The following is a 27,468-nucleotide window of genomic DNA, read 5'->3' as shown; positions in this document are numbered from 1 at the left end:
CACGAGAAGTATTTTATTTAAAACCATAGAATGATGGCCTGCAGAATAAATGGTAAGCTACTCAAGGCTCATGAAATTTGATTGTCTTTGAGTGTAAATTACTTGAGGGCTGGTATATGTGCTATGCATAATACAGGAGGTATCTACTGGTCTAGGAAAATGAACCTGTGAAAATGTAATACTTATGCAAATTTATACAGCTCCAGCTATTCAAAAGTTTCCCATTTTGTTGCAGTAAATTATAGCAAATTAATGTAATTGCCTTAAAGTAACATGCCCAGGAAAGTTTCTGATTAGCCATTGCTTCTGTTTCAGTGTTAAAATAGAAATTGTGGATTTCTGAAGAGGTAAAAAGGACTATATTCTGTTTTATAATTGGCTTTGCAATTGGATGTATGTTTGCATGCATGTGAAAGAGCTATAAATGATTCATTGCCTGAGAGTATCGTAAGTGAAGACTTCAGGAGTGCAGCATAATGACAGCATTAGACATTGAGCTGTTTCCTGGCAGCAAAAGGCATAGAAACCACATCCCCCCACATCAAAGAAAACAAACCAGCATTATAGCACCTAGGCCAAAGCAGAGCATTTCTTGTGCAGACTGATTGTTTGAGAGAAGGAAGGTACCTGTAACCAGGGCTGTAAATGATTAATTTGGGGTCTGATTGGTTGAAATAAAGTAATATTCCAGAAAAAAAAACAGATTTTGAAACACTGCTAAGAGAAAAATCCAATGGATGTCATTTGGTCACTTTGAAAACATGAATTATCTGAGTGATGGAACTCTCTGAGCTGCAGAATTATCTTCAGCAAAATAACTGGGAAAGGAATGGAAATTGGTTTGTCTTACTTGGTTTTACAACAAACCTTGTAGTAGGATCTTGCAAAAGATCTTCTGTTGATTATTTTTCACAATACAATAACGGACAAAATTCAGGTAAACTGAAAAGTAGCATATTTAGAACCAATGAAAGGATTATTTTTTTCTGCATTTTAATAGACCATAAGATAGCTGGTATAACACATTGCCGGAAGGTGCTTCTGTGAGCTTTGTATGATATGTATGGGGCACAGCGTATGTTTCCAACCATCCGGTGGTCGCCTCCACCATGGTAAGCACATAACGTTTACCCTGGCGGGTTTGAGGGAGTGTGATATAGTCAATTTGCCAGGCCTCCCCATATTTATATTTCAACCACCGTCCCCCATACCACAAAGGTTTAACCGTTTGGCTTGCTTAATTGCGGCGCATGTTTCACAATCATGGATACCTGTGCAATAGAGTCCATAGTTAAGTCCACCCCTCGGTCACGAGCCCATCTGTATGTTGCATCTCTCCTTGATGACCTGAAGTGTCATGAGCCCACCGAGCTAAAAATAGTTCACCTTTGTGTTCCCAGTCCAAATCTATTTGGAACACTTTAGCAGCTTGATCCGCTTGTTGGTTGTTTCGATGTTCCTCAGTTGCCCGACTTTTAGGTACGTGAGCATCTACATGACGTGCCTTCACGACTAGTTTCTCTAGCCGAGCAGCAATATCTTGCCACAATTTAGCAGCCCAAATAGGTTTCCCTTTGCGCTGCCAGTTGCTTTGCTTCCACTGCTTTAACCACCCCCAAAGGCATTTGCCACCATCCATGAGTCAGTATAAAGATACAGCCCTTGGCCACTTTTCTCGTTCAGCAATGTCTAAAGCCAGCTGGATGGCTTTTACTTCTGCAAATTGACTTGATTCACCTTGTCCTTCTGTGGCTTCTGTGACTCGTCGTATAGGACTCCATACAGCAGCTTTCCACTTCCGATGCTTTCCTACAAGACGGCAGGATCCATCGGTGAACAGCGCATACTGCTTCTCATCCTCTGGTAGTTCATTAATGGTGGGGCTTCTTCAGCACGTGTCACCTCCTTTTCTGGTGGCATTCCGAAGTCTTTGCCTTCTGGCCAGTCCATGATTACTTCTAAGATTCCTGGGCGATTAGGGTTTCCTATTCGAGCCCTCTGCGTAATTAATGCAATCCATTTACTCCATGTAGCATCAGTTGCATGATGGGTAGTAGGAACCTTACCCTTGAACATCCAGCCTAGTACTGGTAATCGAGGTGCTAGGAGAAGTTGTGCTTCAGTACCAATTACCTCTGAAGCGGCTCTAACTCCTTCATACGCTGCCAGTATCTCTTTTCAGTTGGAGTGTAATTGGCCTCGGAGCCCTTGTATCCTCGACTCCAAAATCCTAGGGGTCGACCTCGAGTCTCCCCTGGCACTTTCTGCCAGAGGCTCCAAGTAGGACCATTGTCCCAGCTGTGGTGTAGAGCACATTTTTAACATCTTGTCCCGTACGGACTGGTCCAAGGGCTACTGCATGCACAATCTCTTGTTTAATCTGTTCAAAAGCCTGTCGTTGTTCAGGGCCCCACTGAAAATCATTCTTCTTTTCTGGTCACTTGATAAAGAGGCGTACAATCTGGCTGTAATCTGGAATATGCATTCTCCAGAAACCCACAATGCCTAAGAAGGCTTGTGTTTCCTTTTTGTTAGTTGGTGGGGACATAGCTGTTATTTTGTTGATCACCTCTATCGGGATCTGGCGACGCCATCTTGCCATTTAATCCCTAAAAACTGGATCTCCCGGGCAGGTCCCTTGACCTTGCCCCTTTTTATGGCAAAACCAGCTTGCAGAAGAATTTGGATGATTTTCTCCCCTTTGTCAAAACTTCTGCTGCTGTATCACCCCACACAATGATGTCATCAATGTATTGCAAATGTTCTGGAGCTCCACCCTTTTCTAGTGCAGTCTGGATCAGTCCATGGCAAATAGTAGGACTGTGTTTCCACCCCTGGGGCAGTCGATTCCAGGTGTACTGGATACCTCTCCAGGTAAAAGCAAACTGTGGCCTGCACTTTGGTGCCAAAGGAATAGAGAAAAAGGCATTAGCAATGTCTATGGTGGCGTACCACTTGGCTGCCTTTGACTCCAGTTCGTATTGAAGTTCTAGCATGTCTGGCACAGCAGCACTCAGCGGTGGCGTAACTTCATTTAGGCCACGATAGTCCACAGTTAATCTCCATTCTCCATTAGACTTTCGCACTGGCCATATGGGACTATTAAAGGGTGAGCGAGTCTTGGTAATCACTCCTTGATTTTCTAATTGTCTAATCAGTTTATGAATGGGGATCAGGGAGTCTCGATTGGTGCGATATTGTCGTCGGTGCACCGTGGTAGTAGCAATTGGCACCTGTTGTTCTTCAACCTTCAGCAATCCCACAACAGAAGGATCTTCTGAGAGGCCAGGCAAGGTAGACAGCTGTTTAATGTCCTCAGTCTCTACAGCTGCTATACCAAAGGCCCATCTGTACCCTTTTGGGTCCTTAAAATACCCTCTCTTGAGGTAGTCTATGCCAAGGATGCACGGAGCATCTGGGCCAGTCACAATGGGGTGCTTTTTCCATTCATTTTTAGTTAGCTCACTTCGGCCTCCAATACAGATAACACTTGAGATCCTCCTGTTACTCCTGAAATGCTGATAGATTCTGCCCCTTTATGATCCGATGGCATTAGGGTGCACTGTGCACCAGTGTCTACCAGGGCTCGATACCTTTGTGGTTTTAATGTGCCAGGCCATCGAATCCACAAAGTCCAATAAATCCGGTTGTCCCTCTCCTCCACCTGGCTGGAGGCAGGGCCCCCCTAATTAAGAAATGGATTCATGCTGCTCACAGGGACTGGACCTTCATTTCTCCTATTCACACTTGGGAAAAAGTGATTTGAGGCCCATCTCCCCTGACTGGGGTCCTGCTCACTGTAACTGGAGCAGCCATCCTCCTAGAAAATTCTCTCTGTATTTCTTTTAGCTTGCAACTCACGTACTCGTGCCTGTAGGGTACTGGTAGGTTGTCCATGCCATCTGCTCATGTCCTCCCCATAACCACGCAGGGCAAACCACAGGATACCTCGTGATGTGTTCTGTTTCCTTTGAGCTGGTCCTGTAGGAGAGCGTTTTCTCCTAACGGCTGCAACGCGCGCCTGCGTAGGTAGAGAGTCAAGTTTATTCTCGATCTTGGACAGTTTGTCTGACAGTTGTTTAAATGAGTCCTTGTTCTCCTTAGTCAGTTTTTCCACAGCCGAGATGCGTGTCTGCAGTGGGGAAGAAATACTATCTTCATACTGTCGCATACAGTTAGCCATTTTGCCCACAGTAGAATGTGCCATATCATCTTCTCCCCATACTAATATTGACAATGTATGGGTATATGTCGGTGGAGCATTCTCACAACCTTCCGGAACATGGATCGGTTGCATTCCACTTCATCAGGATCTACAGGATCTACAATGTCCCGTGGGTGTCTATAAATGATCTCTTGCACAGCCAGTTCTCTAAGGTAGTTAATACCTTTTTCTATAGTGGTCCATTTGCTTAGGTGACTCATAACATCATCTTTATAGGGATACCTGCTCTTTACAGCTGACAAGAGTCGCCTCCAGAGGCTGATAGTGTTTGACTTTCTTGCGAGCGCCTTATCAATACCACCATCTCTGGACAGGGATCCCAACTGTCTGGCTTCTCTGCCATCTAATTGCATGCTGTCTGCCCCATTATCCCAGCATCGGAGCAGCCAGGTAATAATAGGTTCACTGTCATAACGGCTGAAGTCTTTCCTTATATTTCTCAGGTCCTTCAGGGATAAGGAGTGGTAGGTTATCTCTACGTCCGAGTCCTCTTGTGATAGTTCTGCTTTAGAAGGGCCTTTCTTCTGTGATGGGTCTGCTTTAAAAGGACGATCGAGGAAACCCCCATCTGTGTCAGGCCCTAACTCTGCCTGAGAAGGGCCCTCACCTGGGTCATATGATGGCTCTGCCTTAGAAAGCTCCGAGTCATCATCCTTCTCTTCACGAGCTGATTTCTTCTGGTATTTCTTCCTGGTTACAGGAGCAATTGGTACAGATTCGATAGATGCTGGGGTCTGAGTAGATGCAGTGGCTGTTGTGGGAGTGCTGAGAGTCTGAGTAGCTGCAGTGGCCATCTTGGGGGGTGTAGCAGCTGTGGTACAGGCTGCCGAGGTTTCAGTGGGTTCTGAGGCTGTAGCGGCAGTACACACTGTAGGATCTGAGGCTGTTAGCGGCAGTACACACTGTAGGATCTGAGGTGGCTGCATAACACTTACAACTGTCCCTGCACCGATATTTAATCTTATCCCACATCAGAAACACATTCAGGACAACCAAAAATAAAAACATGCCACCTAGACAGCACCATCCTAATTTCGCAAAATCTAGTGGAATCAGCTTGGCAGAAAAGGAGAAGGTACTATTTCCCAAAGTAAAACTGGAAGTGTAATCATTAACAGAATCAGCTAAAGGACGCCTGGAGCGTGCAGATGAAGTCGCTGCTACTGATTCGCGATTAAAGCTGCCCATCATTGTGTCATAGAGATAAGAGATCGGAATATTAACTGCCCAGTTTATCACAGCATAAATCAGTATCAAACCCCATACCAAAACAATACATTTCGACCAGCGCCCACTGCTAAACTGCATGTAAACATTCATAAGAAGCAAGCAATAACACAGTGCCCACGGCAGGTAAGGCATCATTGCAATACTCAATTGTGAAAGAAACTCCATAAAAAGATGAGATAACACAGCATTCAAAAATGACATCACCATCTTCACTATCTGTTTTAACTTTCCAACCCCTTGTAAATCTCAAAGGAAGAAATCTGATATTCTCTCAGCTGAGCTCTCCAGGTCTCCTCCCACCAGAGCCAGGATTCAACTTATCAGAGCAACCTGTTGGAGCTTCTCTCGAGCCCCACGTTGGGCTCCAATAAATCTGTCACGGTTTAAAGCTGGGCCAGCTATTAACCAGGTGGCAGATGCTCTCTGTTAACCCTCTCCCCCCCCCCGCCAAGGGAAAGGGAAAGGGAAAAGGGAGAGAGACTTATGGGTTGGAAAGTTAAAACAGTTTTAATAAACTAGAATAATGAAAAAGAATATAATAACAATAATAATAGAAATAACCAAATATATACAAATATGTACAAAACCAAGATCAAGAGCTTGGAAATCCTCCTCAGGCAGAGTTGCTCCCCCCAGTACAGGCAGAGGGGAAAAAGGCAGTACCTCCCCCCAGCACAGGCAGAGGGGAAAAGGCAGTAGCTCCACCCAGCACGGGCAGAGGGCAAAATGCAATAGCTCCACTGCCATCACACCTGCAGGCTTTTAACTGGAGATTTGGCAAAGCTGGTACCAATCAGTGGGAGACAGGAGGGCCCCTCCCTCCTGGGCCCCACCTCCAGGAGGCAGTGGGTTAGTGATAAACAGGAAAGTGAGAATGACATGTATGGGATGGAATACCTTGCTGGTCAATCCTGGGTCACCTGCCCCGTCCACTCCTCCCTGCAGGTACAACCCCCTTCGGCTCTTTACTCGTAAGCAGTGACCTTGGGTTCTCTAAGGCTATTTGGCCTGGTTTGAGCCAAACCAGGACACTACTGGGCTAGGAAAATGAACCTGTGAAAATTTAATACTTATGCAAATTTATACAGCTCCAGCTATTCAAAAGTTTCCCATTTTGTTGCAGTAAATTATAGCAAATTAATGTAATTGCCTTAAAGTAACATGCCCAGGAAAGTTTCTGATTAGCCATTGCTTCTGTTTCAGTGTTAAAATAGAAATTGTGGATTTCTGAAGTGGTAAAAAGGACTATATTCTGTTTTATAATTGGCTTTGCAATTGGATGTATGTTTGCATGCATGTGAAAGAGCTATAAATGATTCATTGCCTGAGAGTATCGTAAGTGAAGACTTCAGGAGTGCAGCATAATGACAGCATTAGACATTGAGCTGTTTCCTGGCAGCAAAAGGCATAGAAACCACATCCCCCCACATCAAAGAAAACAAACCAGCATTATAGCACCTAGGCCAAAGCAGAGCATTTCTTGTGCAGACTGATTGTTTGAGAGAAGGAAGGTGCCTGTAACCAGGGCTGTAAATGATTAATTTGGGGTCTGATTGGTTGAAATAAAGTAATATTCCAGAAAAAAAAACAGATTTTGAAACACTGCTAAGAGAAAAATCCAATGGATGTCATTTGGTCACTTTGAAAACTTGAATTATCTGAGTGATGGAACTCTCTGAGCTGCAGAATTATCTTCAGCAAAATAACTGGGAAAGGAATGGAAATTGGTTTGTCTTACTTGGTTTTACAACAAACCTTGTAGTAGGATCTTGCAAAAGATCTTCTGTTGATTATTTTTCACAATACAATAACGGACAAAATTCAGGTAAACTGAAAAGTAGCATATTTAGAACCAATGAAAGGATTATTTTTTTCTGCATTTTAATAGACCATAAGATAGCTGGTATAACACATTGCCGGAAGGTGCTTCTGTGAGCTTTGTATGATTTGCCACAACTGTGCAAAATGCCAGCACTGACAATTCCTACAGTCCTTGTTCAGAGAGGACAGGAACTGTGAGGGCTGCGGCATAAACCAATATTTGGGCAATTTGAGGAAGACTTTGCCTGAAGGCATGCAATGTCAGGGCTTAGTTTGGATTTTGTTTTCTTTGCTTACCTCTGTCTCCTCAGTGAGTATTTGAAACTTAACTGTCATCAGTTGCAAAACACAAGACTTGTTGGACTTCTGTTCTGATCCAGTTTGACAGAACCTATACAAATCAGCCCATTTTGCTCACGTCTTTGGGGAAAAATGAGAAGTCAATCACGAACCAAGTAGAAAGAGGGGGATATGCAAGAACATTTGCAAATAATAATAAAAAATAATAGTGCTATCAATAAAGACATGATTTCTTCCCACCTGCATATGACTCATAGGAACCTACTTGGTAACACTGTGGTTGTGTAACAGATAGAGAAACAATAAAATAAAAAAATCTGCCTTAGTAACGAAATGTCAAACTGCTTAAAAAAATGAACCCATAAAGGTTGAAGTAATTCATCACTGCCAAAAGACAACTAAATATTTCCTCTTTAGACATTGTTTGATAGTGTTACTAATGTTTAAATTTACCAAGCTAAAGGAAGAGATCAGAAATAGTGTTATGATTGTTCTAATTTTTATCTCCATTTTTGAAGACAAAGCTAATTAACCAGCATGCAGCAACTGCTCTGATTACAGAGAACTTCACACTGAACTGTGGGCAAAGCTCTCAAATGAATAGATTTGGGTAGGCATGGTTGGCACCATATCCCTTCTCTCCTAGGGTACTCTGTGATCAAGAACTAAAATGACCCACTGGGAAGCTATTTTCCGATAAAACATTGTAAAAGTCATTTCAGACACCAGGCCAGTGCGAGTAGAATGGCAGGATTCAGTGATCTCGGCCACCTGCAGAAGTAGTCTGAAAAGCAAACGGTGCAATTCATAAACATCCTGCTCATAGGCAGGAATGACATCACAAATCCCAAGAGGTTCATGCCCATATACCCTTTCTATTAAAATAATTCACAAGACTTCTTGGTTTCTTGATATCACCATGCCATGTTGCAAGTTAATATATATGTGTTCCCCACAGCTAATATCAGTGGGCCTTGATTAGAGCAAAGGCTCAGGCCGTTAGACTGGTACGGAATATGGAAAAATGCTATAATGCACAGAGATCCTGTGTCGTCTTTCTTTTTTTTTTCCTTTTTCTCTAGCCTCTTTGAATTCTGGTTCCCCAAGAAAAGGAAATATCTCTTATTTTGTGTTGCACGATGCTTGAATAAAGGTCTTCAGATTTTGCTTGTGGCAGCATCAAACTTAAAGGTCTGTTCTGCAACATGAGAACTGGAAATGAGGAAATTCATCACCTCATTTAAGTGGGACTTGTTTTTTGATAATCTTTTTAGTATCCTTTCTGCACTTTTGTTCTGCCTGGTTCTTATATATTCCTTTCTTTGGACAGGAGGTTCCCTGTCTTTGCCTTTGAATCTTTCCTTCTGTACAAATGTCAAATACACTCATCTCAATGATATCTGAGAAGCAAATTCTATTTCTACTTCTAAGTAAGTCACCAGTCGTGAAAGAAGAGATACAGAAACAGAACACTACTTCTTGGAGTCACCAGCAATCCATTTCCTCCCATTTCTTATTACACATCTTCCAAAATAAGACTCAGGTCTTATGTCTCCATCTAATTTCTCGTTCTCCTTCCCCTTAGATCAGGATCCATGTCCACTTTGTCACCAAATTCTCCACTTGCTAGCTGTGTGTGCTCTTTTTACCTCTGCTCAGCTTATAGGTAATGCTGATATATAGTCAATAGGCTGCACCAATGAGGTCACCTTTCAATTCAAATACTTTTCTCTAAATGAAGTTACTGCTGTGTATAACTTGGGCATGATTTGTGTATCATCACCAGGGTCATAAGTATGAGAACTTCCTGGATAATATCTTTTACTCAGCCTCCAGATTTGGAACATAGTCTTCAAAATAAACAATTTTTTTCAGGCTACAGTAACACTAAAAATCCATCCTTTATCTTATGACAAGTTGGTGCTCCAGTGTTTGAAGTAATTAACTCTTCCTCCATATATGGACATATTTGTAGCTGAGTATAGTTTTATTTTAAGAGAGTAGCAGGGTGTAAAGTGGTTGGACTTTTTAGGCTTAAAATGGCATCTTTGTGTGCTGCCATCTCAAGATCTTCACACAACTCAAGCACAGTTTGTTGGGAAATTTCACTAGGCCCAAGCTAAGTTATCATTGTCATGATCTGCTGCATAAACAAAGCGAGCTTGGTTGCTATAGGTACATTTCTTTAATGAGACTGCTGAGTTGATCCTGTGCTTAGTGGCAGAATATTAGTCAGAACCCTCTTCCTCTGATTCCAGTGATAATACTTCACCTTAAAAATAGAACTCATCAAACGTTTGATCACTGTGATATTGAATTTTGAGGCAATTTCTGTGAATATTTTGGAAGGGCAAAAAAGGAACAAAATTTCAGAAAACCCAGATGGAGTAGCAGTGGGACAAGTGCAGTGCGAATTGGGTTATTACACAGAACTGATCGACGTGCAGAGTATGCAGTGTCAGCCTAGTTCTCCTCTTACATGTTGTAGCCCCTTGGTATGCCATTTTCCTAACACAGAATCACAGAATCACAGAATCAGTCAGGTTGGAAGAGACCTCTGGGATCATCAAGTCCAACCATTGCCCTGACACCACCATGTCAACTAGACCATGGCACTAAGTGCCATGTCCAGTGTTTTCTTAAACACCTCCAGAGATGGTGACTCCACCACCTCCCTGGGCAGCCCATTCCAAAGTCTAATAAACCTTTCTGAGAAGAAATTCTTCCTAATGCCAACCTGAACCTCCCCTGGCGAAGCCTGAGGCTGTGTCCTCTTGTCCTATCGCTAGTTGCGTGGGAGAAGAGGCCAACTCCCACTCCGCTACAACCTCCCTTCAGGTAGTTTAGACTGCAGTAAGGTCACCTCTGAGCCTCCTCTTCTCCAGGCTAAACACCCCCAGCTCCCTCAGCCGTTCCTCGTAGGTCAGACCCTCCAGACCCTTCACCAGCTTGGTCGCCCTCCTCTGGACTCGCTCCAACACCTCAACATCTTTCTTGAAGTGCGGGGCCCAGAACTGGACACAGTATTCAAGGTGCGGCCTCACCAGTGCTGAGTACAGAGGGACGATGACTTCCCTAGACCGGCTGGCTACACTATTCCTAATAGAGGCCAGGATGCCCCAAATACTGTGGTCCGTGATAGGAAGGGGTGATGTGATCGTAGTTCAGTCCACAGCCTTTGTAGGAAACTGTGAGGCAGGCATGTATTATAGTAGGTTGGAATATATCTTCCATACGAACATCCTCTATGCATCCTACTGTTTACTGTTCACCAGCTTAAAAAATTGTTATGGCATCCTGTGCTATGTTACATGATTCAGCACGTGGCAATTTATCTAGCTTCACAACGTACAGATGAGGTTAAAGTATGTTTTAATTTATATCTGTAGTGCATGAAGAGGCTGTGCAAGGTCTGTTATGGTGCTTAAGTCACAAGTCTTGAAATGTGAAGCCACAGTAATTAGTTAACTTGTAATCACTATTAAAAATGTCTTTAAGAAAAAAAGAAAAGAAAGAAGTGTGTTTCATTTCATTCTGAACAAGGAAATACTTTCTTTTTAAGTCGACCTAACATGTTCTTTTTTTCCCAGTTTGGGCATCGAACTGTAAAATTATTCCTGTAGCTCTAGTCCTACGTGAACAGAGATCCAAGCGTGAAGTCACTTTCTTTCCGGCAGTGACTGGCAGTATTTAATAGAGCCTGGCATTTCTAAATAGGAAGCCGTGGTCCTCACTGTTGCTTTTATTAAATAAAGAGCATTTCTGGGTCTGTGCATCAGAAAGCAACACTGAGCCAAGGAGTTCAGCACATGCAGTATGATAGAAGTTCACTGTGTTGAATAGCATATTGTGCCAAACACTATGAGAGAAATGGCATCTGCAGGAGAACTGATTTTAACTAATTTGTCAGGTCCAAACTAGCCCACATGCTCTGGCAAAGTATCTTCAGTTGGCTCTTGTATCAGCCATGGCCATACCCCCCTGCAGGGAACACTGTGAGGACAACACAACATGGAACCTTCGCTTCCCTACACACCACTTCCATCTCAGGTCCCTCCAGTTCTTGCTTTTTCTCTAAGTTAGAGGATTTCCAAGCTCACACTAGACCCAGACAAATACATGCCCTGGGACTGGTTGTCACCTCCTTGGAGCCAGTGGTTACCGCTGGGTGAAGAATCCAAATCATTACATCTGAAACATTCATACTGTTTGAGGGGAGAAAATATCTATTCAAATTTGGGATGCCCCACAGTTCTCTCCCTCTGAGAAAAGAGTTGCTCAGATGAACTTTCTGAGCATTAGTTTTCTTAAATGTAAAACAAGGAAAATGGTACTGACTTATTTATGATGCACTTCAGATTTTATAAATGACAACCGCTATATAAAAACAGAGCCTGTTAATCTTTGTGTGCTGTTTTTATTGCCATTGATATTTCAGTATTTCCAGTCTGACATAAATATAACCCCCAATTAAATCCTGATTCTTGCTCCAAAAGCTGGAGAATTAAAAAAGTAAATTAAATTAGAAACTCTGTTACCTCTAAGCCCTAAAATGTCACAGTTCACTAGGAAAGGAGAGTTCCAAACTGTATGAATTACTTTCATTTTTTTTTTAGTAGATGCCAGGGTGGAACTTCTCTGCCCATCTCTGAATTGTCTGCATCCGAACTTCTAGTTTAATTTTCCTTCATACACAGTCTGTGGAAAGCAAGGAGCGTTTCTAGGGAATAACACATTATAACATCAGTATTTGAAGTAGAGGGGATGAACTATACTCCAAAAATGTCTGTTTCTCTCTATGTGCTATGAAGGGGGTCCAGGGTGATAAGCTGAGCTGGACATGTTTGCAGTCCAAATATAAAAGTTTTGCTAGATACTAATCTCAGCATTCCTATGTGAGCAACCTGGGATTTGTGTTAGAGCTTTGATCATTGCCACCTATGTAATGAACTGCAAACTTTTTAAAACAAAACTATTAGGACACTGTACAATCCTGGGAAGCGCGTATTAATTAATTTATTTACTCATTCACGTATTCATGTATTTTATTCATTCATGTATCAGACAGTACATAGCATTGATGCAAAGAACAAAATTCCTCTGCCAGCTGCTAACCTGCATGATTACATAGCATAAAGCCATCTACACCCCAGCCAGAGCAGCAGCTGAAAGTATCCTTCCCTGTTGCTGTGTATAAAAGTTGAATAAAAACATTTTTGGTATTTTTTTGTTGTCCTGAATGCCATTTCTAACGGTACAATTGCATTACGCCACTGAACAGGATCTCCTTTTCTGTGTGTGAATGTGAACATACAGGTGGGAGAGACAAAAAAAATGTTAACAAGTGTCCTTTTAAAACTTGGCTGGTTTTATGCCTGCTGCCTGCAGCGATGTGTAATAACAAGGCAGTTCTTCAGCTTAGGGGTCCTTGTTTGATCACAGCAACAGGAGTGAATTTGCTTTCCTTATCTGTGAGTAAGCAGCATGGACTCTCTTTAATCAGAAAGAACAAGGTACTAAGGCCCTTTTCTGTGTCTCCACTGTGTTATTTTGTTTAGGAAGTCAGAATTTACACCATATGTGTATGTGTGTGTATTTATAAATATTAAATTTAAAATTACATGTAAAGACCAGCTTTATATATATATATCTATCTATCTATCTATCTATCTATATCTATGCATCTGAGCTGGCCCCTTTTTTGAATAAACAATTATTTTCAAACAGTTTGATAATCAGCCACTGTTTTTTCCCATAAAATAATTACTCAGTATTGCTGTATCATCTCTTAGCCAAAGGATACTTCAGGGTGCTTTGTGAATGTTTGCTATACAGACTCAATAATAACAAGATGAAGATATGAACTAATATGTGTCATTTTCATACATATATCCAACAGAGGGAAAGGAAGGCATATGACTTTTCTTGTGCCAGATGATTCAGTGCTCATCTTGGAAGAAGTATGCCTCCTGTCAGACACCTGCTCTAACTTTCATGAGATATCTTCCCCAGTGCTTAATTTACTGCTAAAGAAATGTTTTTATGGCTTTAATTTTCCCTGTGGTGAAGTATAACCATACATCACCATACAGGAAACGGAATGTTTTCCCACCTTATTCATCATCAGCAGAATTGTTTGAAGACACCGATGTGTGTTTTTACATGAAGAGCCATCATGATTGTAGACACTTGTGATGATATATAGGATGTAACTTGACCTCCAGACATCAGGTTCAGTTTTCAAAGTGATGTGGGAAATAGACTTCAGACAAGTTGAGGAGATTTCAGAATTTGGCTTAATTTCTATTGAATAGAAATTAAAAAATTTTGGAATGTCCTCTAGAAGAAAAATCTGGAAAAAACCCACAACAAATCAAAACACCTGTGCATGGAAGAAAGGTTTTTTGGGTTTTTTTGGACCTTTAAATGGTATGATATCCTACTATCTGAACATGATCTTGACAAAAAAGAAAATTAAAAAAAAAACGCACAAGTTTTATTTGAAATGAAAAATCAAAATGTTTTGTTCTAAGAGTGTCAATATGAGACATTTGGAACTTTGTCAGTGTTTTACCAGATTTTTCTCCTAGAAGAAATTTAAGGGAAATCAGTGAGACCTGTGAAGTATTTTCACTTTACTAGAATAGTATGTTTAGATGGAAGTTTTCCTATCAAATTTGTTCTCAGCCACTTGTAATTAAGAAACCTACAGCTTGTGTTTTGAACAGTAACTTATCGCATTGAAACCCTGAGACACAACCATTAGAGCTGATGGGGATAATTCTCTTCTACCTGTTCAGAGGATGGCTGTTTTTCAAGCCTGATGGTCCCTGTTTTTCAAGGGTCTCAAGTCAAATACTTTCCTCCTGCTAATTTTGTACAAAGTATAAATTATCACTAAATCTGACTCCAATCTCAAATATTTTTTCTACTGCATTATCATCCCAGTAACTGACAAAGTTGCTCTAAGAGTTAATATAAATGCCAAGTTATATCTCGTATTTGTGAAATATCAACCTATATTTTCTTACATAACAGATTTAGTGAGAGGCAAAACATAAATAGTTCCATATACTGTCAATGTCTTTCTAACTATTGTCCTTTATTGATGCTTTTGATTAGTGTTACTAGTGTCATATAAATCAAAGGTAAATATAATACAGTGGTTTTATTTTTCTTTTATTTTAGAGCTTTGGGTAATGAACTATCATATATAGCAGACTAGTAAAGCAATACAAGCAAGGCAATTTATTAAGCTGATAGCATGTGCACGTTTAACTGCATCCTAGTTCAATATATGTTTATCATCTTACATGTTTGGTTCTAGGTTTCTCTTTGTTTGATGGAAGGTACTTAATTTTCCCAATTTTCCATGACTGTTATCCCTTAATCCTTTCTTTTTTTCAAAAAATGATAATGAGATGTAAACGCTAATGTATTAGCTTAAGCCATAACTATAATTTCATTTCCAACCACCAAGTAACAGGAAATCTGTCTTAGAAAACAGTCTCCAAAGTAGAGACGAAGAATTTCCTTGGTCAGTGAGTTTGAAGCTAGAATAAAATTTATATATTAGGTGATTAATATGGGCATGCAGACAAATGGGGAGACACTGTGCTCTCAGAAACCGCATTCATCTTGGGATGCTGAGAGTTATTCCTCTGTTTCAAGCAGTTCTCGACCTATGCCAGAAATAGGCAAGGTAGGCTAGTTCTGTCTTCTTATGAAATACTGCTGGAGACTGCTAAACTTGTCTATTTAGGTTGGAATGGCTTTTTAGTATCTTAAAATTCTTGACAAGCAATTTGAATTTGAATCTGAATTGTGAAATGCTGTTTTGAATTAAATCAAACGTAAAGGGTCTAATTTACCGACTGTTAGTGCTATTGTTGAACGTTGCACATAGTTAACATAGCTTGTGAAATTACTTTGATACAAAACAAATACAAGTGACTTACTGTATATTATAAAGTGTAAAATCTAATTGATGCCTTTTGATATTAGATAGATTTAGTACACTGGAAGTGGATATTCACAAATTATTCTCTGCATTTGAATAACGAATTGGCATGAACCTTATTTAATTACAATGTTTGCTTTTCTCAAGTAATTTTCCTTTGTCTTGTTATAAAGGAAAAGTACATTCATAAAGTAATACACTCTAATTATAGGAGAAATCTGTTGACTGAAAAGAGCATTACACAGGAAACCTATTCATTTAAAAGGTTGATTTATTTAAATGTATTCAGCAGGGATATTGTCAAGAATGTTTAGTTCACTTGGGGTTGTTGATTTTGTAGGCTATTTTACTTGGATGGGTAAATCTAGAAGAACATCTTAGAGGACAGGTGGACAAGGGACAGTGACAGTCCAGTGTCGGGATCTAGCTTGCAGAAGATGATCGAATTGAATTGAAGCCTTTACATTTCCACACCACTAGGCAGTTGTTTTTATCTGGCATTTGGCTAGGTTTTTCTTTATGTCATCACTCCTCAGTAAACTGAGAAACGGAGAAATTAAGGCTAGGTGTACATGATTCTTCATGACACCCTGCAAATGTACCTTAAGTGATGTACCCTTCTTCATATAATGGATACACTTAGGTGCTCACCTGACACTTAGGAAAATTAGTTTCTCTGTTTCATCACTGAGAAGCAAGGAACTATGAAGTATTTTACATTTACTCAGTCACTGAGGTGAGCAGCTCCAGTGCTGAAACAATCAGCAGCACAGCGCTCTAGCACAGTGTGCAGGAAGGCTTCCTGAACCAGGGGAACCTCAGGGGAGCTGATGGAGCTGCCAGGAGTTGGCAGCTCACGCGACAGTGTCTGATGAGACCTGTCGCTGAGGCGGGCAGCTCCAGTTTGCGCAGAAGGGCCTGCAGGAAGGGTGCTATAATTCTGCCGGCTCAACCAGGGAGCAATGGTATCTACCTGACAGAAGTCCACGTTCCATCTAAACTCTGCACCTGCAATGACTGACACAGCTTCCCTGACAGAACTCTGGTGGGAACATGCTGCCACCCAAGTGTCAGGCTGCAGAGTGTACGCTACTCTTATGCCAGTACCGGACGGTAGCAGTGAGCACACCTGTGGAAGGTGCGCTCAGGCAGAGGAACTTCCTCTGGGTACTATAGGCCTGTCAGTCTGGCCAGGGAAGGTTATGGAGCAACTCATCTTGAGTGCCATCACACAGCACATACAGGACAACCAGGCGATCAGGCTCAGTCAGCATGGGTTTATGAAAGGCCGGTCCTGCTTGACTAACCTGATCTCCTTCTATGACAAGGTGACCCACTTACTGGATGAGGGAAAGGCTGTGGATGTTGTTGACCTCGACTTTAGTAAAGCCTTTGACACTGTTTCCATGGAGAAACTGGCTGCTCAAGGCTTGGATGGGCATACGCTTCGCTGGGTAAAAAACTGGCTGTATGGCCAGACCCAAAGAGCTGTGGTGAATCGAATTAAATCCAGTTGGCAGCCAGTCACAAGTGGTGTTCCCCAGGGCTCAGTACTGGGACTAGTTCTCTTTAACATCTTTATCAATGATCTGGACAAGAGACTGGAGTGCGCCGTCGGTAAGTTCGCAGATGATGGGTCGGGGTAATCCCAAGCACAAATACAGGCTGTGAGGAGAACGAATTGAGAGCAGCCCTGAGGACAAGGACTTGGGGGTGATTGTTAATGAGAAGCTCAACATGAGCCGGCAATGTGTGCTTGCAGCCCAGAAGCCAGCTGTATCCTGGGCTGCATCAAAAGCAGCGTGGCCAGCAGGTTGAGGGAGGTGATTCTCCCTCTCTACTCCGCTCTCGTGAGACCACACCTGGAGTACTGCGTTCAGCTCTGGGGCCCCCAACATAAGAAGGACATGGAGCTGTTGGAGCAAGTCCAGAGGAGGGCCACGAAGATGGTCAGAGGGCTGGAGCACCTCTCCTATGAAGACAGGCTGAGAGAGTTGAGGCTGTTCAGCCTGGAGAAGAGAAGGCTCTGGGGAGACCTTCTAGCAGCCTTCCAGTACCTGAAGGGAGCCTACAAGGAAGGTGGAGAGGGGCTTTTTACAAGGGCATGTAGTGATAGGACAAGGGAGAATAGTTTTAAACTGCAAGAGGGTGGATTTAGATTAGATATTAGGAAGAAATTCTTTACTGTGAGGGTGGTGAGACACTGGCCCAGGTGTCCCAGAGAATCTGTGGGTGCCCCCTCCCTGGCAGTGTTCAAGGCCAGGTTGGATGAGGCTTTGAGCAACCTGGTCTAGAGGAAAGGTGTCCCTGCCTATGGCAGGGGTGTTGGAACTAGATGATCTTTAAGGTCCCTTCCAACCCAAACCATTCTATGATTCTATGAATCTGTTTGCAGTTGTTTGCATTGTTTTCCTGGCTGCCTCTTCTCAGCTTACTGAACAGTGAGGGGTAAGCTGATTTAGCTGCAGCGGTTTATAATGGCATCATCTGACAGATGCCTGCCCTGCTGGGGTCCCCGCAGACAAAGATGCACAGACCTTAGTTCACATTAGCTTAAACTGTCCCTTAGGTGGGTTTAATAATCGCTGTTATGTCCTGCTCTGCATCCTGTACGTGTGTGACAACTTTCAAAAGAAGCAATGCTGTGAGAGCAGTAATGTCTTTAAGTTACTGAATGACCAGAGATTTGGAGCTTGACATCTTTTTTCTATCATGCTCACTTTCCACCTTGACAAGATGATCTTTCAGATTAGGGTGAATGTTCCCATTAAACAACAGGGTTCCAAAGTCAGTTGCCATTTAATAGAGTTTCATCAAAATGCTTCAGCTTAATGATGTGGTCCCTTAGTCATGCGCGATTTGGCCTGGACTGTGGTTTCTTGGCATTGCCTGGAATTGTGACTGTGCAGTGCTGTTCCTCCCATGCAATGGTATTATCAAAGCACAGCACCTTTCTTTGGCACAGATATTCCTCCCAGAAATCTGGGACAGGAAGAGAAAGGAGATCTGGGTGCAATCTTTTCAGCCTTCTATGCATACATGTATATCATCCATATCTTACAGTACTTTGAAGAAGTTTACATTTCAATGGACAGCAATGCTAGAGGAAATTTGACTTGTCTGTTGTGGTTGTACTCAGTGCTCCTGGTTCTGTGTCTACAGTGTAGAACACGTGGTCAGTTGTCCTATGCTTCCTTCTTAATTAATGGGAAGATGTGGCCACAGTTCAGCTCCTTGATTTTAGTTGTCAGCTTTATGATGAAAACAATAATTCCCCAGCGATGTGTTTTTCTTTATCAGTTCTCCATCTTTCAACAGAGGTGGTAGCTCGGAAATAGGTGTCTAAGTTTGTGTGTGTGCATCCTTCTCTCAGAGTCCAGAATTTTCTGGGCTGCTTCTAATGAAGATATTTGATAACCTTTCTCCTTATATGTTTTCTTTTAAAGTGGAAGGTATAAAAGTGGAAGCTTTTTCTGTGAGAAATACACTGAGTTAGTGTGGAGTAACTACCGGGGGCAACTTATTGAAACTATTTGTTGGAGGCACACTTATTGAGAGTGAATAAGTAAAGTTATATCCACATCCTATAGAACTAAGAAAGCGTCTAGGATGGGACGTGGTCAGCATGTAAGGAATCTGCTCTGTGATGGCTCCCCAGGCAACCTGGCCTGCATTCTCAGATGTTCGGCACCAAGGGAGATTGGTGGGCTGACTCTGAGAGAACGGAGGGTGGAACGGTGTGGAGATAACCGTGGCCAACCTCTGTACTAACGAGGCGGGTACGGGAACTCAATGGTACCTCGTAGCGGATAAATCACATAGCTACTGTCAAATAAGAGATAATACCCTGTTCCATCCAGAATGTCGGTCACTGAGCCAGCGATTCTGGTGAAATCGTGTCCTGTGGATGAACTTTACACATTATAATCTCATTATAATACCAAAACACACCTCCATCCCAAAAGCTACCTGCCTCCCTTGCCCCTGAGCATGGTCTCTGATTTTTTCTTAGTCTATACCTTTAAAATTGAAGCGAGAGAATTTTGCACCAATCAATAATAAAGGTATGTATGACTAGAGACACTCAAGCTCCACCTAAACAGGAAAATAATATAAAATGCCTTTAACAAAGAGGCAAGGGGGGGGGAAGATACCATCACTGAGAAATCAGGAAGACATCACTACGGACTTCTGGGATCAGTCGACGGGCTGAACCTCTCTTCCCCACCCTCAGGGGCCCCTTAGGGTAAGACTGGTACACTTGGTTATACCAGATGTTTCCCCGGGAAACTTAGAAATCAAGCCTGTATTTGTAATCGTATTAGTAGCGCTATATAGTCATCCTGCAACATACATATATTCACAGGTACCTAAGGGTGCTTTGCAGACAGCGTATTCATCACCGGCAATCTAAAAGAATCTGTATCTGTTGCTCAAATAAATTACATTAACTCTGGAACTGGTCGCAAGGATTCTATTTCAGTGGATGCGCCAAATTTATGACATTAATCTGGTAACAGTGTTAGTTCATTGACTGCGACTGGGCCCAGCACTATGAGCGCATCCGGACCTGTGTTAGTTCAAAGTATCAGCTGTTGAATGTAGCTGGACTGATAGCGCTGACTTTGGCCTATCTCAGACAAAATTTAAGGTGTCAAATCAGGCATCACTCAGAGGCTAAGCTCAGCTGCCTCCAGCCCCTCTGATATCTGAGGACAAGCTGGAACTCAAGGGGTTTAGCTTCTGCCAAATTAGCCCTCTGAAATGCAACAGTTAGTCTTTATTCACTTAGTGCTTAATATTAGAAGATGGCACTCCTTTAAGGAGGGAGCAGGAAGAATAGCTTGTGTGGACTCAGCATGATCCTACTTATGCAGAAAACCAACATTACTTTGGAGGACTGCAGCATTTGCTAGCTGTACTTCTTCCATCCTAAAGCATCTCCTTTTCCAAAATGAGGATCCAGACTGAATTGTATAGGGTATGGCTGAAATGGTGACAAACGCTCTTCTCTTTCTCTTCATTCCAGAGGACCCTAGAAATGCTTAATCAAGAGGCGACTTGTCTCTGTTAGTAAAGAAACAACCTAGTCCCCCATACATACACTCTTGCTATTCATGCATTAAAAAACCCCACAGTGTCATCAATCCTAGAGTTGTCTTTAGAGTAAATAATCAAATTAGGTTGGCATTTAAAATCTTCATGTGACAGATTAGTAGGGCAATGATTCTAGGTGCTGTTTGCTTTTTTCGTGGCAGTGTCTCTGAAAATAATTGGTTTGGGACCAATTGTTAAAGGATCTTCAGAAATATTTGACCTTTTTTTGATTTTTGGATTCATACTAATATAATTTATTTCCTGAAATCCTGAGTAAATCTATAGAGTTATTTGTCAGAAACATTTGAAAGAGGACACAAAGCAGGTAAATTCTTCTCATTCTTGTGTCTACAAAAGAGAAAGTAAATTGAGGTCCTTCTCAACAAAAGCAGATACATTTCGAGCTCTCTGATATAGGTAACAGTGCTGCCAAAAAAAAGCGAAGTTTTGGCAGCATCCCTGAGAGTATTGCCAGCAGTTTGAGGGAGGTGATCATTCCTCTCTCTCCTCAGCACTGGTGAGACACATCTGGAGTAGTGGGTCCAGTTCTGTGCTTCCCAGTACAAGAGAAGTACGGACTTACTGGAGCCAGTCCAGGAAAAGACACCAACATATTGAGGGGCTAGAGCACATGATGTGCAAGGGAAAGCCAAGAAAATGGGCTTGTTCAGTCTGGAGAAGAGAAGATTCAGGGGAGAATATTACTGCCGTTTGCAACTACCTGATTAAAGAACAAAGAGAAGATTAAGCCATATTCTTCTTGATGGTGCATGGCAATAGGATGGGAGGCAATACACACAAGTTGAAACCTGGGAAATTCTGACTTGATAGAAGGAAAAAAAAATACTGTGAAGGAGATAAGACACTGGAACATATTGCCCAGGGAGATGGTGGAATCTACGCCTGCAGAGATGTTCAAGACTCAGCAGGACACAGCACGGAGCGACTTGATCTGATTAGATCTGTTTTAAGCAGACAGTTAGACTAGATGATGTCCAGAGGTTCCTTCCACCCTAAATTATTCAAAATTTCTACACTAATGATCAAGTTATGCTGCTAACATACAATGCTTAATGAACAGGATTTATTTTATTACTTTTATTCACCATTCTATGTTTTGCCACTGTGTAAATCTTTACAAAGTATACTCTCCTAAACCCTGTGCTTCAGTAAGTTGAATTATCTGATCTCTAAGAATTTTTATTAATTCAGCTGAGGACAAATTTCAAAAAGCAGCATCAGAGAAGCGAGTAAACGCTAAAGAACTTAGAGCTAAATTATAAAGGTTCTCAACATCTTTAATTCACACATTTTTGAGCCAACCTGCAGTTGCATTTTCCTATTACTTTTTATTTTTAGTTTTAAACAGTAATCTATGCCAAGAAAGGCTGAAAATAGACCTATTAAAGTGTAGTCTTGCACAACAATACCACGTTACAGTATTGATATGATCTATGAAATTATCTCACATTTTTCCTTCTGCTCATCAGTGTAACATTTAAATGCCAGAGTAATTTTTGCAAAAAAAAAAAAAAAAAACAGCAATGGATTTTAAAAGAGGACATTTTGTCATGACATTCTGTATCAATCCACTTTCAATTTGCTATTGTTTCCATCAGCATTTCTTTATGCTCCCTTTTTCTATATTCCATGATGAGAATAAAATAGATTCATGCCAAGGCTGGAGGTTTTGAAACCTTCCAAGAACAACCAACTCCATCAATTATCATCAGCCATTTCTCTGTGGGTCAAGATGAGTAGTCTCCTTTGTGTCTACCACAGAATGCTAGTTAACATCTTGAAGATTTGCATGAGAAAGCCAAGGGAAACATTCCAGCTCAAGCTAAGAGGCATGAAATACAGGCTTTAGGGAAGTCAAAGGGAGGAAAACACAGGAGATGATGCACTGGTGTGTGGTTGGTGAGTCTTCACTGTTGCTCCTGGAGATGCATAGCTGTTGGGACTGTCAGTGTCCAAAAAGGCAATCAGTACCTAGTTGGCATGTAGGAATTGTATTCTTAACCCATCAGTGATAAGCAGTGGGCTAAGTTGCAAGTTGTTCATGTTTCTCCATAGCCATGCAACAGTGAGAGTCCTATCCTGGTGTCTTTGTGCAGCCCATATGCTGTAAAAAGCAGATCTAGATATATTCTCAATTTACCTGATGTTTCATAGAGTTCAAGGATAGAGTGCCTAGGTGACTTTCTCACTTCTCTGTTTTCATAACCCTTTATTCTCCTGCAATACGACTAACTTCTGTTTGGGGGAACAACATTCAGATACAATAATTGGTTGCAAGTGCTCACACACTTTTCCACTGCATCGTTGGATAAAAATTGTAAAATGCCTGCAGAGACCTCAGAAATACGAGCTGTTACTGATAGTTGTCTTGCTAGTCCTTGCAACTCTCCATGAAATCCTGGGCACAAAACCACAGTTCTATTTCAAATCTGAGCAGTGCAAATTTCAAACACAAGTAATTTATACAAGTGGTTTTTTTTGACAGAAGCAAAAACTTTTGATTTATGGTGCCCTAATGCAAACTCAGCTTATGTTCTAAGTGTAAATGTGTTGTTTGGGAAATTTTTGTATTAAACATGCTGTGATCTATTCAATTACATCTCCTCCCACAAGAGATATACTAATCCAGACATTGATCCTGGAGTACAAAGTGGCTTATACTTGTTGATAGAATTACAATGCCATCTGCATTTTTTTTTTCACTAATATGCATAATAAAACATAACACGATACCATCAAGTTACAACCTTTGCAGAAGGGGATAAGAGGATATGAGGAAAAAGGAAAGTGAATGTAATCATCTTTATAGTCCTTTCCACTCCTCCTCCTATAGCAGAGAGGGGGTGTTTTGCACAGCACTATCTATGTTGTGGGGAGACATTGGCTCCACAGTGGGACATGTGTGAAGGACAGAGATGGACTTCTTTGTTGGACTGTTTGGACTGAGGATCTTTCTACATGTGACAGCATTGCTGGGACCGAAGAGTTTTGGTATGGTTTGGGCAAAATGTACCTGTAGAATGAGATACTATAATGAGTACACATCTAGGTAGTTAGGTGGCTAGGAGGTAGAGATGGTTAAATCTCTCTTTGGTGCCAACTGCTTGATTAGAAATGAAAGACTTCTCGCAACTGGATTTTTGTGGAAAACTCTAGGACAAATGGAGACCATGAATTTTAACCTCTGTATTTTATTCTTGATACTTTTGTTACACAGGGCAGCTTTTACGTCCCATCTGAAAACTGCATGCAGCATGCATACAAATGGCATAAGGACCTCTGTCTTCTGCTCTTGAATGCTCAAAGAGGAATTCACATGTACTACACCCTCATAATGAAGGAGATTCCTGATTTACCACAGCTGAAGTTGGGTAAGTGAACAGACATTTAAAATCACTGAATATTTTACAGTGCCTCATCTTCAATACATATTTTAGTACCAAAATTCTTGGGCTGTTCAGAGATTTTAGAGGATTTTTATCCCTGTTTTCTGATAAGTGTTTATTTTGGCACACCGTTAAAGATGACTGCCTTCTCAGCTTCTGCAAAGAGTGACAGAGCACTGGAACAGGCTGCCCAGGGACACTGTGGAGTCTCCTTCTCTGGAGATATTCAAAACCCATCTGGACATGACCCTGTACAACATGCTCTAGGTGAACCTGCTTTGGCAGGGGGTTGGACTAGATGATCTCCAGAGGTCCCTTCCAACCCTAACCATTCTGTGGTTCTGCGACTCTGTGAAATCCTTTTATAGGATGTGGCCTGATGTGTAGAGGGGTAAAATGTTTTGATAAATTTATCAAAATATTTGCCTTTCAGTGATTTTTCCTCAGTTGCTTTTTGAAGACTTGAACTTCCAGTTCTGAATTGCCATGAAATCTGGGGAAGACTCTAGCATATTTTTTTCCTCTTGAGCAAACATTTATTTAAAACTGAAAAGAGAAAGCTGAAAGGTGATATGAGTGTTTTTGAAACATACTCCCTCATTTAGAATTTGCAATGTATTTCTTCCTGCCAATTACATAATTACAACTTGCTTTTTAAAATGATTCTGCTTTGCTTCCTAATTCAATTGTTTAATAGATTTTATGGTTTTGGCAGAAGATTTTTTTGGCTGGTCAGGCCTGTTAGGTCCAATGTGCAAGTGCTGGCTGGCTGGATTTGAGGGATGGAGCTCTGTAATTTGTGTTTAGTCATGTTTGTAATGATAGCATGAGCTCCTGTGAAAATGTGGTGCATCCCTGACTAATTCCTGCTCTCCCACCTGTTTCTTTGAATTCAAGGAATGTGGCTCATGATTTCACACCTGTGTTTTTGTATACTTGTATTTCTGTATACAGGTTTTGAAGTTATTAGTTTGTTATGTTGCGGAGATAAGTATATTAGGAGAGTCGATTGCATTGGCCAGCAGATTTAAAAAGGGAGCAAAAAACATTTTCCAGTTTCAATGTATAGTGCTTGTATACAAGAACTATCAAATATAATACATTATACTCTACAGACCAATGGGCTTGATAGCTCCTACTTTCCACTTCATGTCTTTGTCACGGAGGCACCCACAAAATAGACAGAGCAAGCACTCAAAATGAGATTTATTCTAACCAAAATTACTCAGCACTCCAATGAACAATCGTGAACCACAAGTTCCGATGCCAGGCAGGAATAATACTACACAGTCGACTTCAGAATTCCTAAGTTTTCGTGAACAATCATTTAGAATGATGACCCAAAATGCACAATCACTCACCCATGTCATGAGGGCTCTCAATCCCAGGGAAGTTACCTTGGACGACCTCCTGATCCAAGGGGAGAGCCCCTGACTGCAGACCCGCTGCTCTGAGGAGGACTGACTCAACTTGACCTCCAGCAGGACCTCATTTATACCCTAGTCAAGTCTGATTTCTGACCAATTCTAATTGGCTGGGTACCCCATCTTCCAGTGGCTGTGATCCTGGCAACAGTCACCATAAGCACGCGAAAAGCAAGGTAAGCGTGCAAAAAAAGCAAGGAAAATGTGTGAAAAACAAAGCAATCAGGCTTCAGGAGTCAGAAAGCCCTGGTCTTTATGAGGTCTTTGGAAAGCCCTGGTCTTTGTCAGGTCTTTGTCCGGGCAGGTGCATCTGCCACAGTCTTGTTCCCCAACATATATTTCCCTTCAAGGCAGCCTAAAGCTCATAGAGTGGAAAGAGCACATACTGTGTTATTCAATCCAGCTACGAGAAAAAAAAAAATTACAGCATTTTTATTTGCAACTTATGAGCTCTCAGACAGGTTCCAACATGCAACAGAACTCATGTTTCAGGCATCTTGGTTATCAGGCACATATAATAGATGATTTATGCCTCACCTGGACAGGCTTATAGGTTGGGAGATGGCAGAGTCATGTATGGTTGATTGACCACAACTTGAGAACTATCCCAGAGCACATATTGGTTTTCTAAATACAATTAGCTTGTTTTTTAAATGACTACTGGTACTGAAGCAGGCACTTAATTTGCAAATGTACTTCTTGTAACACATGCAAATTTGCTAAATGCAAATATCCTTTTTAGCCTCTTGAGCAGAGTGCTATTTGCATCATCTTATTCACAGTCTGAAAATCTACTGAAGATTTGATTTTAAGGCTAATCTTCTTATGCCTGTTGCAAAACTCAGCAGAATCATGGGGTGTAAGATTCACCCAGTGTGATGAATATGAAGCAAATTTTTGTATCTGTTTCCTTACCATCATTGGGGAGAAACAGGCCCATTTAGGACAATAATATTTATTATCTGACAAGTAATGCTTTCTACCTTGGGATGGCATGAACTGCATCTTGTACTTAGCTCATTTTTCTCCACTGACCAGGGGGAGAATGTAAATGACTCATTCAGTTGTAAACATCTATGTTGGTCAGATTAATCTTGTCATAGGTTTCTAAAGATAGTTAAGATAAATCCAAGATTATAAATTGCTGTATAAATTATAAATTGCTGACTTTCTTAATTCTTTTTTTTTAGCTCTCTCAGTAGTATATTAAAAAAATAGTAGCCTAGTTTAGACGTTAAAACTGAGAATGTTTGTTTCCCAGATTTTACCAGCTGAGGATGGGTCTTTTCAAGGCGCTACCCATCTTAGTCTGTCCTTTCCCATTCCTTAGTACTATTTAAGAAGAGTCATTTGAGGACTGGGGAGGGGATTGACCTGTTGGTTGTTCTGCTTTGTTTCTTTACAGATACTATTAGAAAAGTTCTGCATTGCAAAATCAAGCTGCCAAAGTTGGAGAGTTGATTTATGTCCTTTGCCTTATAGTCTGTGATTTAAAGTGGAGTATCTCTGTGCTGGATTCTCTCAGGGCTACATCAAAGCACTGCTACTTGCTGTGGGAGTGGAGAGGTACTTCACACTCCACAAGGCAGTACAGACTCTTACTAGTCAGTAAATCTTTTACTAGTCAGACACCTGGTATCGCTTACACAGTCCTGTGTAGCACAATAGGGAGAACCACTTCTTGCACGTCATTTGCTCAGACTTTGCAATGGTGAGACTTTGCATTCAGTTCTGGAGTTGGCCATAAATACCAAAGGCTAATAAAGAAACTTCTAGTAAAAGAGAGGGTAGACAACCAAAAGCCAAATTCTGTTGTGTTTGTCCTGACAACAACATGCCAGACCTTGTACAGGTTTGGTGGTCCAGGTTACACAAGCGGAAGTTGTATCTGCAGCAGTACAAGGTGGGTTGTGGAGTGTCCACATCCAAACAGAAACTTGTCTGTCAGGGAAGAATATGACCTATTTCTCACATGAATAAACAGCAGAACATTAACATTTCACA

At 41.4% G+C, this 27,468-nt stretch overlaps 1 protein-coding gene across 1 annotated transcript in view; it reads left to right on the top strand.

Annotated features, from left to right (window-relative positions):
- The window catches only part of FAM135B (family with sequence similarity 135 member B), a 158,998-nt gene that overhangs the window by 102,762 nt on the left and 28,768 nt on the right, over window positions 1–27,468 (top strand). Inside the window, exon 7 of the mRNA XM_068396461.1 lies at window positions 23,872–24,025. Coding sequence (XP_068252562.1) covers window positions 23,872–24,025 — 154 coding nt within the window. The remainder of the gene's footprint in view (window positions 1–23,871; window positions 24,026–27,468) is intronic.

Source organism: Nyctibius grandis, chromosome 3 (assembly GCF_013368605.1).
Source record: "Nyctibius grandis isolate bNycGra1 chromosome 3, bNycGra1.pri, whole genome shotgun sequence".
NCBI lineage: Eukaryota > Metazoa > Chordata > Aves > Nyctibiiformes > Nyctibiidae > Nyctibius > Nyctibius grandis.
This window is presented reverse-complemented; position numbering and strand designations above follow the sequence as displayed.